The sequence below is a fragment of the Poecilia reticulata genome, chromosome 21 (genome assembly GCF_904066995.2).
Source record: "Poecilia reticulata chromosome 21, P_reticulata-male-v2, whole genome shotgun sequence".
In the NCBI taxonomy this organism is placed as follows: Eukaryota; Metazoa; Chordata; class Actinopteri; order Cyprinodontiformes; family Poeciliidae; genus Poecilia; species Poecilia reticulata.
In genome coordinates this window covers 13,363,808-13,375,282 of record NC_088850.1, presented here as the reverse complement: position 1 = coordinate 13,375,282, position 11,475 = coordinate 13,363,808, and the positions used below count along the sequence as shown (strand labels likewise).

Here is an 11,475-nt window from a genome sequence, read left to right as displayed (position 1 = left end):
TTTAAATGTTTGGAAATGTATATTCAAATATCTGCCAGAACATTTCGATTGTGTTGCTGGATGGTCTTTCAGCAGGACGATGATCCAACACATTGTTTCTTACAGGGGGAAAAAAGTGCCAGTTTTTCTCCAAATCAACATGGAGATGTGTCACTACGCCAAATCTTTTTTTCACAGTCATCTTGGTCCTCAGACCAGTTCAACAGAAAAGCTGCAGGGTGAACTGAAGATAAACATAAATATGAGGACTGTGGTCAAACTGAAGAGGTTGTGAAACAGAAATAGCTAAAACTTCATTTCCCTATAATATGTTTTAACCTTATTATAGGAAAGAAATTATTCTACAATTGGCAAAACAAGGACTGTACAAAATGTACTGGTAATTTTGGCACGGGTAACTTTTGCTTGACAGTAATGAGCAGTTTGTTATTATTGTTAGATATTTAACTTCATAACTAGCTTACATGAACAAACAAACCATGTTACGTGAGATAGAGGAGCAACTTTCTTAGTGTAACTGCGGAGGGCATCGGTTTCAGTCTGGCCCTTCCCCTTCCCCTTATAACTTGTTTCAAAGTGAGTAAACATCAACCCAGGAAGCTCCCCATTGCTGTGACCAAGCAATCAGCTGATGATGTGCCTCAAGGATAAATAGCTAGAGAGCCACTGCTTTATACAGGCATGTATTAGCAGTCACATTGTTTATCGTTCAGCTGCTCCGCTTGCAGTCTGTTTTCCGTTTTTTAACTTGACCACATGTAACCACGCAATTTATGAAATTATCTTGAATCAACTATCTTCTCAAAATTTTTCTGAAACTGCATATTAGTTCTTAGAAAAATGCACATTTTGGAATTTTGAAAACTTTACAAAACTCTTCTCTACCCTTCATTATAAAAAAGTACAACATTTTGCTGTTTCTCTAAATTATTGTTAAAATATATTAGATATAGATTATGAATAAAACATATAGTGCTATGAGTTTTAGAGGTTTTGATTGGGTTGGGCAGGTTTTACAGGTTTAGTTTTACCCTGTGTTTGGACTGGAATATTTCAAATCTGGCAACAGTGGCTAACGCCGCCATTTTTGTTATTAATGAGCGTTACGTACATGTGCCATGCTGGATAAAAAATACCATACTTTAATAATTCAACAACTCAACCAAATTTAATTTACGTTCAATTTAAACGTGAAAACCTATTAGCATTTGTGTCGAAACAACACATGGCATTGTGCAATTTTGTCATTTCTTTACTTCATTTGAGTTGAAGTGAAGAAATGAGGTGTGAAATTTATCAACATATAAACCTCACCCCCCTCACCCCCACCCATGTCAGCCAATGACCTTTTCCAGGAAGCCACCATGGCTAATCAACGCCAGGCCAGGTGTAGTTTCTGTGGGGAGAAAAATAACTGAGAAAACAGAAAGCTTAGTTTCTAACAAAACTTTTTTCATTAGAAAAGGTTTAGTTTCTAATTAAACTGACTGTTAGAAACACCAGAGTGCCACCTTCTGGCCTCTTTCCAGATCAGTTCAGTTCAGAGCAGGAAACTGTTTCTGGCTTTGTTTTTTCCCCCTCTGTGGGCTGCCACCTTATCGTGGTGGAGGGGTTTGAGTGTCTCAGTGATCCTAGGAGCCGTCAGAGGTTTCGTGCCTCTATTTGGGTCCGGACAAACAGGTCCTAGGTGAGGTAGTTATGACCAAGAGCAGCCCAAAGATCGCTTAGAAATATAAACACAGCATGTTCCTATTTAGAGATCGAGATATAGACAGGGTTCCCGCTTACAACCAGAGCTATAGACAGAAGTCAGAGTTTCTCCCAGTGTTTTGTCAGCCTGGCGGGCCACCAGGCTTTATTTGTGCCCCCACCAGGCTATGGGTTATTTTAAATAGGGGTTTTTCTCCACTAGTGACAGTAAAGACAGATTAAAGTAAATGTTTATAGTTGAGACATTGAATTGCCATCCCATCAGTCGCCCGTTGGCATCACATGCTGTTATTTCTGAGTTTTGATGCCTGATCCAGCACCTCAGACTTTCTCTAACTTGAACTTAAACTAGAAGTTTTAAGACGCGTAGCACCGCTTCGGTAGGAAAATCTGATGAGGTAGCACAGATAGTCAGAACACCGCACCTCCGAGGCTCCACCAATCAGAGCCGACCCCGGGCCGGCCCCCCTGGAAGCAGATGGCCGCTGATATATATAGTAGAAGGCGAGGCTGATGCAACACCGAACTGAGATAACACCCGAGCGTCACGTCAGCGCGCAGGAGGAGCAACTCAAAGCAGGAAACCGCATCACTTATTTCGCTGTCTTTTAAAACCTGGTCAGACATCATTTTTGTTTCTTCTGCTTTTTTTCCCCCTCCCATCGATTCTCATAACCGGTGAGTAATCTATTTTATTTATTTATTTTTATTTTTTGTCCATTCAAACCGCAATTCTCCGTTTCCATTTGAATTTATGCAGGCTTTTCAAAGAATTGTACGAATTAGAATATTCTCTACCACGTGCGCTCCCCCCCAGCCCCCACATTGAAGCAAGGGTGCTCACGCTATAGATATATATATATTTTTTTAATGTAAAAATAAAACAATTTTACTGGGAAGAAGTCTGTGTGCTTTAGCAGAAGGTTTAAGATGACTCGGACATCTTCACCCGGCTTTCGGCCTGCTTTTTGAATTCATTTAGAGAAGGAAGAAAATAATTTTAAATATCTGAACCCCACTATATCTAATTAAACGCTGAATATTGTGATACATAATGTTTTAAAACTATTAGTAAGGTAGCGAACATTTACTAAACATACCAAAGATGAGGTGGCGGAGGAGGTCTCAGATATTACACAATTCTCTCCTGATGTCTACGTAACCTTACTGGAACGTGCGTAAAGGAAGTTGAATAACTTTTGTTATCAATCGTGTTATTTTCTCGGAAGGTTTTTCTATCTTTTTTTTTTGTATTCTGTATTAGATAGTCCCTTGCATCTCTTTAAGGTGCTCAAGAAGACAGAGTAGTTTAAGTGATTCCTAATGCGTTCCAAAAATATTTCTAAATCCGGTCATTGAGATCGCCAACCTTGTTCTTGGCACGGTTTTCCTCTCCCTCTGTATGTCACTGTACGCCCTCTCTCCCTGATTGGCTCTCTCTGAAGGCAGGGCAGTATAAATACTCTCACGTTACATGCTTTCCAACTTTTTTGGAAGCCCCCGGTTAGCACCCTGAGGTAAGTTCACGTCTGTCACATGAAGGATGCGTTGCGCAGAAGTCGGGTCGATATGCAGAAACACAGGGTTGCAATGGTTTACGCTATGAGTCGGTGTCTGGTTGGGGTTCTTTGTGAGATTTTATTTTATTTTTTTTTATTTCTTTTATTTGATGTATTAAATGAATTGTTGCATTCAAACGTCGTCGCTGATGCGTTAATATTCATGGTACAGCAGCCTTCAGAAAGTTTAGAGGAGGAAAGTTGGGGGCCACAGCACAATTTCAGGATTTTAGTTGGTTATGTTTCTGTGGTGGAATATCACATTTATGTCTGATTTAAATGTGTATATTATTAAACTGTCTTTGGATTTAAAAAAAAATCCTAATAATTCATATGCTCAAATACTCAAACAAACAGAAAAAAAATAGCTGATTTGATATTTTAGACATGAATTTCCGAGCTGTAGGGCCAAAAAGAACAGACTTCCAAAAAGTGGCACAGCGAAGTACCAAAAACAGGCTGCAAAATAAATATGTGTTGCAATTAATCAATGCTTGTACTTTCCTCTATGAAGTTCATGTGTACAAAAACATATATGAATTCAGACTCGGTCAACGAGGAATACAAGTTAATATGAGCCTCCGTTGGTTCCTGTCCTGGTCTCCTCTGTTGTGTATTTCTCACTGTTATGGTTTTTTGGATAACCATCGTCTATTTTGACATTCCCTCAGCACAAATGTGACAACCAGATTTGAATTATGATCATTACATAATATTTCTGAGAAATAAAAAAAAGTTACACTAATAAAGGAAGAAAGAAAAAAAAAGAAAGAAGAAAGTTCCAGAGTGAAAGTAGTTTTCAACCCAGCTGTTGCTACATGCTGGCTGGCAAGAAATAAAGTTTTGGTAAATAAAATTCAGATGTTTTGATGTTTGTGCTTTCTTAGGTCTATGATTGCAACAGAAATAAGCCAATCTATCCTATATTTAGAATTTTAACTCCTAAAAACAATCGATTATTTCAGTTTGAATGCAGATCATGTTATCCATTTTTACTTCACTCTGGTATTTTACTGAAGGCGATCTTCTGTAAAAGTCTTGTGCCATCTTACCTACTTTTTTGTTATTATTCTACAGGTTCCAACATGCCTGTTATCAGAAACTTCACCAAGGTAGCCAAGCAAGCCCTGCTGAGCACCCCGGGGTGCGGCTGCCAGCCCCTGACAGTGGCTGTGCGTACCATCAGCTTCTCTCCCCGGCAGGTTACATCGGATGCAAGCTTCCACTCTGTGTCTTTCTCAGAAACAGATCACCCCAAGGTGCTAATCACAGGTATGGGGCATCTCATTTCGGCAATATTTTGCTCTGTAATGTAAAGCAACACAATGACTTCCTGAAAAGCAGTCTCCTTTTATTGCTCCTCAGTTAAGATGAGATTTGTGAATGTAACGTGTGAGCTCGAACAAACTGTGCTCTGAAGGGACTTAAACAGCAGCGGGATTTGTTGGCAAAGAAAGCTGGAAGCAGTTTCTGGTTTAAGCACAAAGAGTTGAAGTCAAGTGCAGCAGGAGGGTTTTCTTATGGCCCTCTTTTGCAGTTGCTTAAATCTCCATGGAAATAGGCGCTGAAGATAATTGGCTGCACCTCATTGTCTTGGTGCCGCATTCTCACATGACTCCATATCATTTGCAGGTGGCCTTGGGCAACTTGGAGTTGGGCTGGCCAAACTTCTGAGGTCAGAATTCTCATTTGTTTTAACAATAAAATTCTGCAAATAGTTTCGCAACTAGCTACATGTGTTATGTAAGCTGTAACCCGTTTGTAATGCATTTTATCTCTCCTAACTCTTAACTCCCTTGCAGGAAGAGATTTGGCAAGAACAATGTCATTCTGTCTGACATCAGGAAACCTCCCAATAATGTGTTTCACAGCGGTGAGTAAGCTTCAACTGTCTTCAGAAATGTTATCTCCTCTGTGTTTGGTCAATAGACAACCTCATTGTTCAACATAAAGTTGAACAATGAACTTGAACAATCACACGCTCAACCTTGATTGAGCGTGTGACTATTGCTGAAACCTTGAAGAAAGTCCTTTATTTCACAACAGTTATCTTTGCAATCATTACAACAGGCTTTTAGCTTCCTTTAAAATGTTCACATGTAGAAATGTTAAAACCCCAAAGGCTCTTCTCACTGAGCGTAATCAATTATTGAAAATTATTGAAGTAATATTGACTTTTTACATTAATCTGCCACCATCAGGTCCCTTCATCTACTCAGACATCCTGGACTACAAGAACTTAAGAGAAATTGTGGTGAACAACCGCATCACTTGGCTGGTTCACTACAGCGCCCTCCTCAGTGCAGTCGGAGAGGCTAACGTGGCCTTGGCACGCTCTGTGAATATCACTGGTGAGTAAATTAACTTGGACGTGGTGGCTAAAATTAAAAACTTTACTTTTCCAAATCCAATGAGGATAAGAGGATAAGATACAACTCTATACGATTAGAAGCAGGACATTTGTACCTTATATATTGTTCAAATTAAATAGCTGAAAATGCACATATTCCACTTTCTTGAAACATACTTTTAGAATGAATTAAAATGGCTTTATTTCAAATAATGATGGCATTCTCAATTTTTCCTATTTAGGGCTTCACAATATCCTGGACATTGCTGCAGAGCATGGCTTGCGGCTGTTTGTCCCAAGCACCATCGGAGCTTTTGGTCCCTCTTCGCCCCGTAACCCAACGCCAGATCTGTGTGTGCAGAGACCTCGCACTATCTATGGGGTATCCAAAGTTCATGCAGAGTTAATGGGAGAGGTGAGCGTTTTATTCTATACATCTGTTGCCAGATTATCATCAAATTATAATGCAATCTCCTACCAACTTTAAACTTGTTGAAGTGAGCATTTTCTAATACACTTGTTTTTGACTTTTTAGTATTACCATCACCGCTATGGCCTGGACTTCCGGTGTCTCCGTTACCCAGGAATCATCTCTGCAGACTCCATGCCAGGAGGTGGCACAACAGGTAGGAATGATAAATTAATCTAAAATCAACTATGGGAGTTCCTTAATGTCGTTATTTATCTCATCATTTGTTTTTTGTAAAACAAAAACAAAAAACTTTAAGCTCTATAAAGAGCTTAAAGAGGTTTAAGCTCTTTCTGAGAATTTATAAGAACCTGCGATATATTTAGTTCTCTGAATGGGTTGCAGAATATAGAATGGTGATCATCTTTAGATCATAAATTTGCTTGTTTAGTGCCTCTATAATTCCTATTCCACGTGCCCAGAGAATCATTGGGCAACATATCAGCACAATCCTGTTGCTCTATTAATGTAGCTGGAGAATGTTTGAGATGTAATGAAAGTGGTCCGTATACGTTATTAGATCCAACCTAGTCAGATTACCGTCACAAGATGTTGGAGAAAAGCAACGAGGGGCGTGTATCAAATGTGACACCAACACGTGGAGTTGTCACAAGGCTAATAAAAAAAAATAGTACATCTGACACAGGGGCCAATGTTTGTTTTGAATGGTTTTTAGTGGTAACAAGTCAACATTTTAAATTGGTTTTGGGGGTTTAAAAGAAGTGGCATTGATATTATATTGAAAAGCAGTAGTTACAAATGCTTCATACTCTGGGTTTTGCTAGATAAATCAATATGCAGATGACATGCTTGTATTCTTGAATGAAAATTGTGTGGTAAAGTCTATAACTAATGAGTCAGTTATTATTCAAAGTAGTGTTTTGGACAAAATTAAAGCGTCTCCTAGTGGGTGTACAAAAAGATTTTTTGGTTTTTGTCAGTGTTCCAGATAAACTTTAGTGACCGCATGTAAGCAACCCTAGTTGGTGGCAGTCAAAATGACATTTGGAAATGTGTTTAACATACTTCATGTTATTAAAACATCACAGGGAAGTGAAGCATGAGATGAATAATGACCTCAGTGGGTGTAATACCTTTCCCATTTAATGAGCTCTATTTCGGTGTTCTAGTCCTTGTCATGTTGCAAACTTCTTAGGCAGCCAAATTCAGAGTTTTTGCATTTTTATGGCTGCAATAATCTTCTTCTATCCTTGTCTGCATATTTATTTTCACACAAATGGACAGCTGCTGCAACCAAACTCTCTGTCGGCAATTGGAACTTTTTTTTTTTAAAGTGTCTTGCACTTTAATTTAGTACATGTTTATTATTTCAAGATTAACCAACATCAGAACTGCTAATCTAATAGTGAAAAAAAACAATAACGATTTTATTCTGTTCCTGTCCAGACTATGCAGTTCAGATTTTTCACGATGCAATCAAGACGGGCAAGTTTGAGTGCAACTTGAGGCCTGACTCGCAGCTACCCATGATGTACATCGACGACTGCCTACGCGCCACCCTGGAGGTGTTGGAGGCACCCGCTGACACGTTGAGCATGAGGACATACAACATCAACGCCATGAGTTTCACACCTGAGGAGCTGGCCCAGGAGCTCAGGAAGCAGATGCCAGAGCTGGAGGTCACGTACAACATCGACCCTGTACGACAGGCAATTGGTAAGAATTTTCAAACTAACATATTTTAGGAATTGTTGTGCAGATATTGTTTTTTTTGTCATTTTGGTAACAAGAGTGTTCAAAACTCATCAACAAATTTAATATTTTATCTACTTTTTTTTATTTTTATGTTGTAGCTGATAGCTGGCCCATGGACTTCGATGACTCCAACGCACGGAATGACTGGGGATGGAAACACGACTACGATCTCCCAGAGCTGGTTCAGACAATGCTTAACTACTTAGGTGTGGAAACGTGCATGGCTCATGCCAATTGAGATGCCCCGTTAAAGTATATATATTTTTTTGTACATAATGTAAAATTTTTACCCAGGAGAATAGAGAAACTTGGTCTGTACATAATTGTTCTCTCAATTCTCTGAGCAAAAAAGAGAAGTAAAGGGCTGTGCTTGCCTACTACAAGCACAGCCCTTGTAGTAGGTACCATCTCTACAGAATGTAAAGGTGAAGTACAAGAGAAAGATAACTTTCTGTTGAACATCTTGTTTGCTCACCTTTCCCTTTTACTTCTTGGACATTTAGGTTACAAAGTGAAAGGGTGTAGAGTTTGTGCCAGGTTGAACCGCTTGATCAGTAGAAATTGATTAGTAGGAGATTGACTTGCATATGGAGGGAGTTACACAACATTTTGCAACATTTTCTAATAATGATTTTCAAAAATGCTGATTGTGCTGTTTTTTTTTGTTTTTTTTGTTTACCTGGGTCAGTTTTTTTTTTTTTTTCAGGAATGAAACTTAAGAATACAAGTTGTATCTTTGATTGTACTGTATGTGAAGTGACTCAACGTAAAGATCTGAGGAAATGATTAACTGATACTACTCAGTAATTAGTTTATTTTTCATATTCTGTTATTTATTCTTTCCCCGTTAAATGTTTGGAAGCTGTATTGCCCCAATTCATTTGATGATCTGTTATGCGTTTCTCTTCAGTTTTTGTTATTTAATATTTTTTCACCAGCGTTGACATTATTTTGACAAACAAACAAAAAAAATAAGACAGAAAATGGGAAATGTGACTGCATGTGTCACATTCATGCTCAGAAATATTTAGGTAGTGTCTGCAAACGCGATTACTTATTTCTGTGTGTATGTGAGAAATTCTGCCAGTTCTTTCAATCACAAAAGAAATTTCACAATAAATATTTTCCACATATCCTCTTGTTTATGTGTAGTTTTCTTTGAGGAGGAAGGTCGTGTGAAAAAAATTGTCAGAAGAACAACTATTAGTTGCACACTACATGAATCTCAATAAATAAAGAAGTCATTTGTGAAAGGTACCTACAAGAGCTAATCCTTGCAGTTTCCCTCAAGTCACGTGCCCAACATAGAAATGCTGTAGCTGACAACTAACACTCCAAATACACCTGCAGCATGGCATAACATTGTGGTACCCAGGTCACGCAGCTGAAGGGATTATTTTCTTCAATATGAATAGAGATGCTGGTCATAATTGAACTAAAAACAAGATATGGAAATGAAAAACCTATTAAAAGACTTAGAAATGTCTTGCAATTTGTGCAGAGGTTTAAACAGTTACCCTAATCAGCCAGAGCTGAAGTTAACTGGAGTCATTTTAACATATTTGTGTGTTAGAATGGCTCAGTTAACGGCCAGACTCAAATTAAACAAAGAATCTGTGGCAAGATTTGAAAAATTAATGCTCACAGATACTCCTTATGCAAACTGACTAGTCTTAAACTGTTTTGCTGTTTTTAAATAAATGATTTGGGCATGTAAAATAAATGTAAAAAAATTAATAAATCAGAAACAAATCAACATTTTCCTGTCACTTCACCAGGAAAACTGAAAAATATCAAAGGATGTAAATACCTTTGCAAGGTACTGTATTCCTCACATGTGTGGGCTGTACCATAATGTGCATGCATGCTGTTCTTACTGGCTAAAGTTTGTGTGGTCAAGGAGGCGAAATACGCCCACATGCAAATGTAGATTTGTTCGCCTTCAATGGAAATGTGAGTCAACCTTTGGGAATTGCATTCAAAGTTTTCTGAGAAAAGGGATAGCAAACAAGGAAACACTTTATCTTTTTTTTTTTTGGCTTAACTTGTTGAAACTTAGTTACGTAAGGCGTCTTTTAGAAGCATGTGCACATACTTGTAGTCTAGCTTCCCACTGAGCTCCTCCTTGTTCCATGGGGGCCTGGTATTTTGTTTACATTGTTTAATAAAAATCCCCACAGAGTGCTGCAGATTATGTTTTACTGCAGGAGAAAGTAAAGGACAGAAACACCATAACAGCTGATGTTCCCTGTGGGGTCCTGTTGCCATGCCTATCTCTGACCCCACACATTCATGTAGGGGGGATTTACTGGAAAGTGTAACACTTACAGTTAGAGTGACCAGGCTGCGGAGTTATTCAGTCTGGCATTGCTGAGATACTTCACAGATATGCTACCAATATATGCAACTTCCTGACTGCATATATGAATAATTAAATCTCACACACGTGCGCCTGACAGTCTTGGTGTGTGAAGACAACAGCATTAACCAGTCAAACCTGTGTTATGTAACTTTGCTCTAATCCCAGGAAATGGTTTAGGTGTAGTTTTTGTATTAGATAAGAGTTTCACACGAATCCAATCCAATCCAGTTTGAACCGGTATGATGTGAAAATGATATCTGTTATTAGAACAACAGAATAGGGTAATCATGTTTGTTTTAATCCAACAAGGGAGTCTGTGCAACTTGGGTAGGATTTTGTATCTGGAGAGAGTGCGATATACTGCAGTTTTAAATTTTGCAATATGTCAAACTTTTTCTTTCAGAGTCAAGAAGTAACTTTAGGAGTCTAAACAGCAGCCATCTCAAGCATATTTAAACAAAGTGCATGTATACACAAAAGTGATAGCCAAGTCCCACCACAGGGTGTGAGTGTAAAAGTTGTCTCATGTTACTTTACAGACAGGAGCTATGTGTGTCTCACAGGGGTACAGGTTATGTAAGAGTGACTTTCATATTCCGTCTGGGTGTTTACTCTGAACAAAAAGATTTTGTTGCAAAAAGAAAATTATAGCAGTTTTTTGTGAAGTTGGTGAATTTTTTTATTTGTTTTGGAGTTGTTGATAAAAAAAATGAATATATTACCATAAAGGTGTAAAAAAAAATACGAAAACATAAAACAAACAAAAAAAGATTTATCTAAACAGTTTGCTGTCTGAATTCTGATATTAATTTCTTCCATAAGATGTTGTTCATGCTTCATTCTATCACATCTCTGCCCAGCCCTTCGTAAGAAACAAATCCTCACACTATGATGCTACTGCCATATTTTGACACAAGGATGATGTGATGAGGATGCAATGTTAGTTTTCCTTTACACATAGTGATTTGTATGTATTTTAAAAAGTTAAGCTGTTCTTATCTGACACCTTCTACAGTTACCTGTTGCATTAAGCCTCTCCACATGTCTGCAGAATACTATTTCCTAGTGTTCTGTGAGAAACATCTGAGGCCTTCACAGATGAATTGCATTATACTGAGTGTAAATAACAGAGTGAAACAGTTTATCTTCTCTGTTTTATTAGTTAGCTGATTTCTTTTGTGTGAAACCATGCTATTATAGTTTCTAGCCTGGAGCGCCCTCTGCTGATAAGTGTTGATACAAATGGAGCAGGAAAACAATCAATAGCCTTTTTGAATACTTTGAAAAATGAACTAAGTTGAATAACCTA

General features: G+C 38.2%; 1 protein-coding gene across 2 annotated transcripts; it reads left to right on the top strand.

Annotated features, from left to right (window-relative positions):
- The first annotated feature begins 2,220 nt into the window (after positions 1–2,220).
- On the top strand, positions 2,221–8,937 carry tdh (L-threonine dehydrogenase). Of its 2 annotated transcripts, none has more exons than XM_008397921.3 (9): positions 2,221–2,388; positions 4,347–4,541; positions 4,902–4,944; positions 5,072–5,142; positions 5,471–5,620; positions 5,862–6,034; positions 6,155–6,245; positions 7,496–7,765; positions 7,903–8,937. In XM_008397921.3, the coding sequence occupies exons 2-9, from the start codon at positions 4,355–4,357 to the stop codon at positions 8,040–8,042; spliced, it is 1,125 nt and encodes a 374-aa protein (XP_008396143.1). In that variant the 5' UTR covers positions 2,221–2,388; positions 4,347–4,354; the 3' UTR covers positions 8,043–8,937. The 2 variants fall into 2 exon arrangements, with proteins under 2 accessions (XP_008396143.1, XP_008396144.1); XM_008397922.3 differs by lacking the exon at positions 2,221–2,388 and adding an exon at positions 3,107–3,227.
- The last annotated feature ends 2,538 nt before the right edge of the window (positions 8,938–11,475 follow it).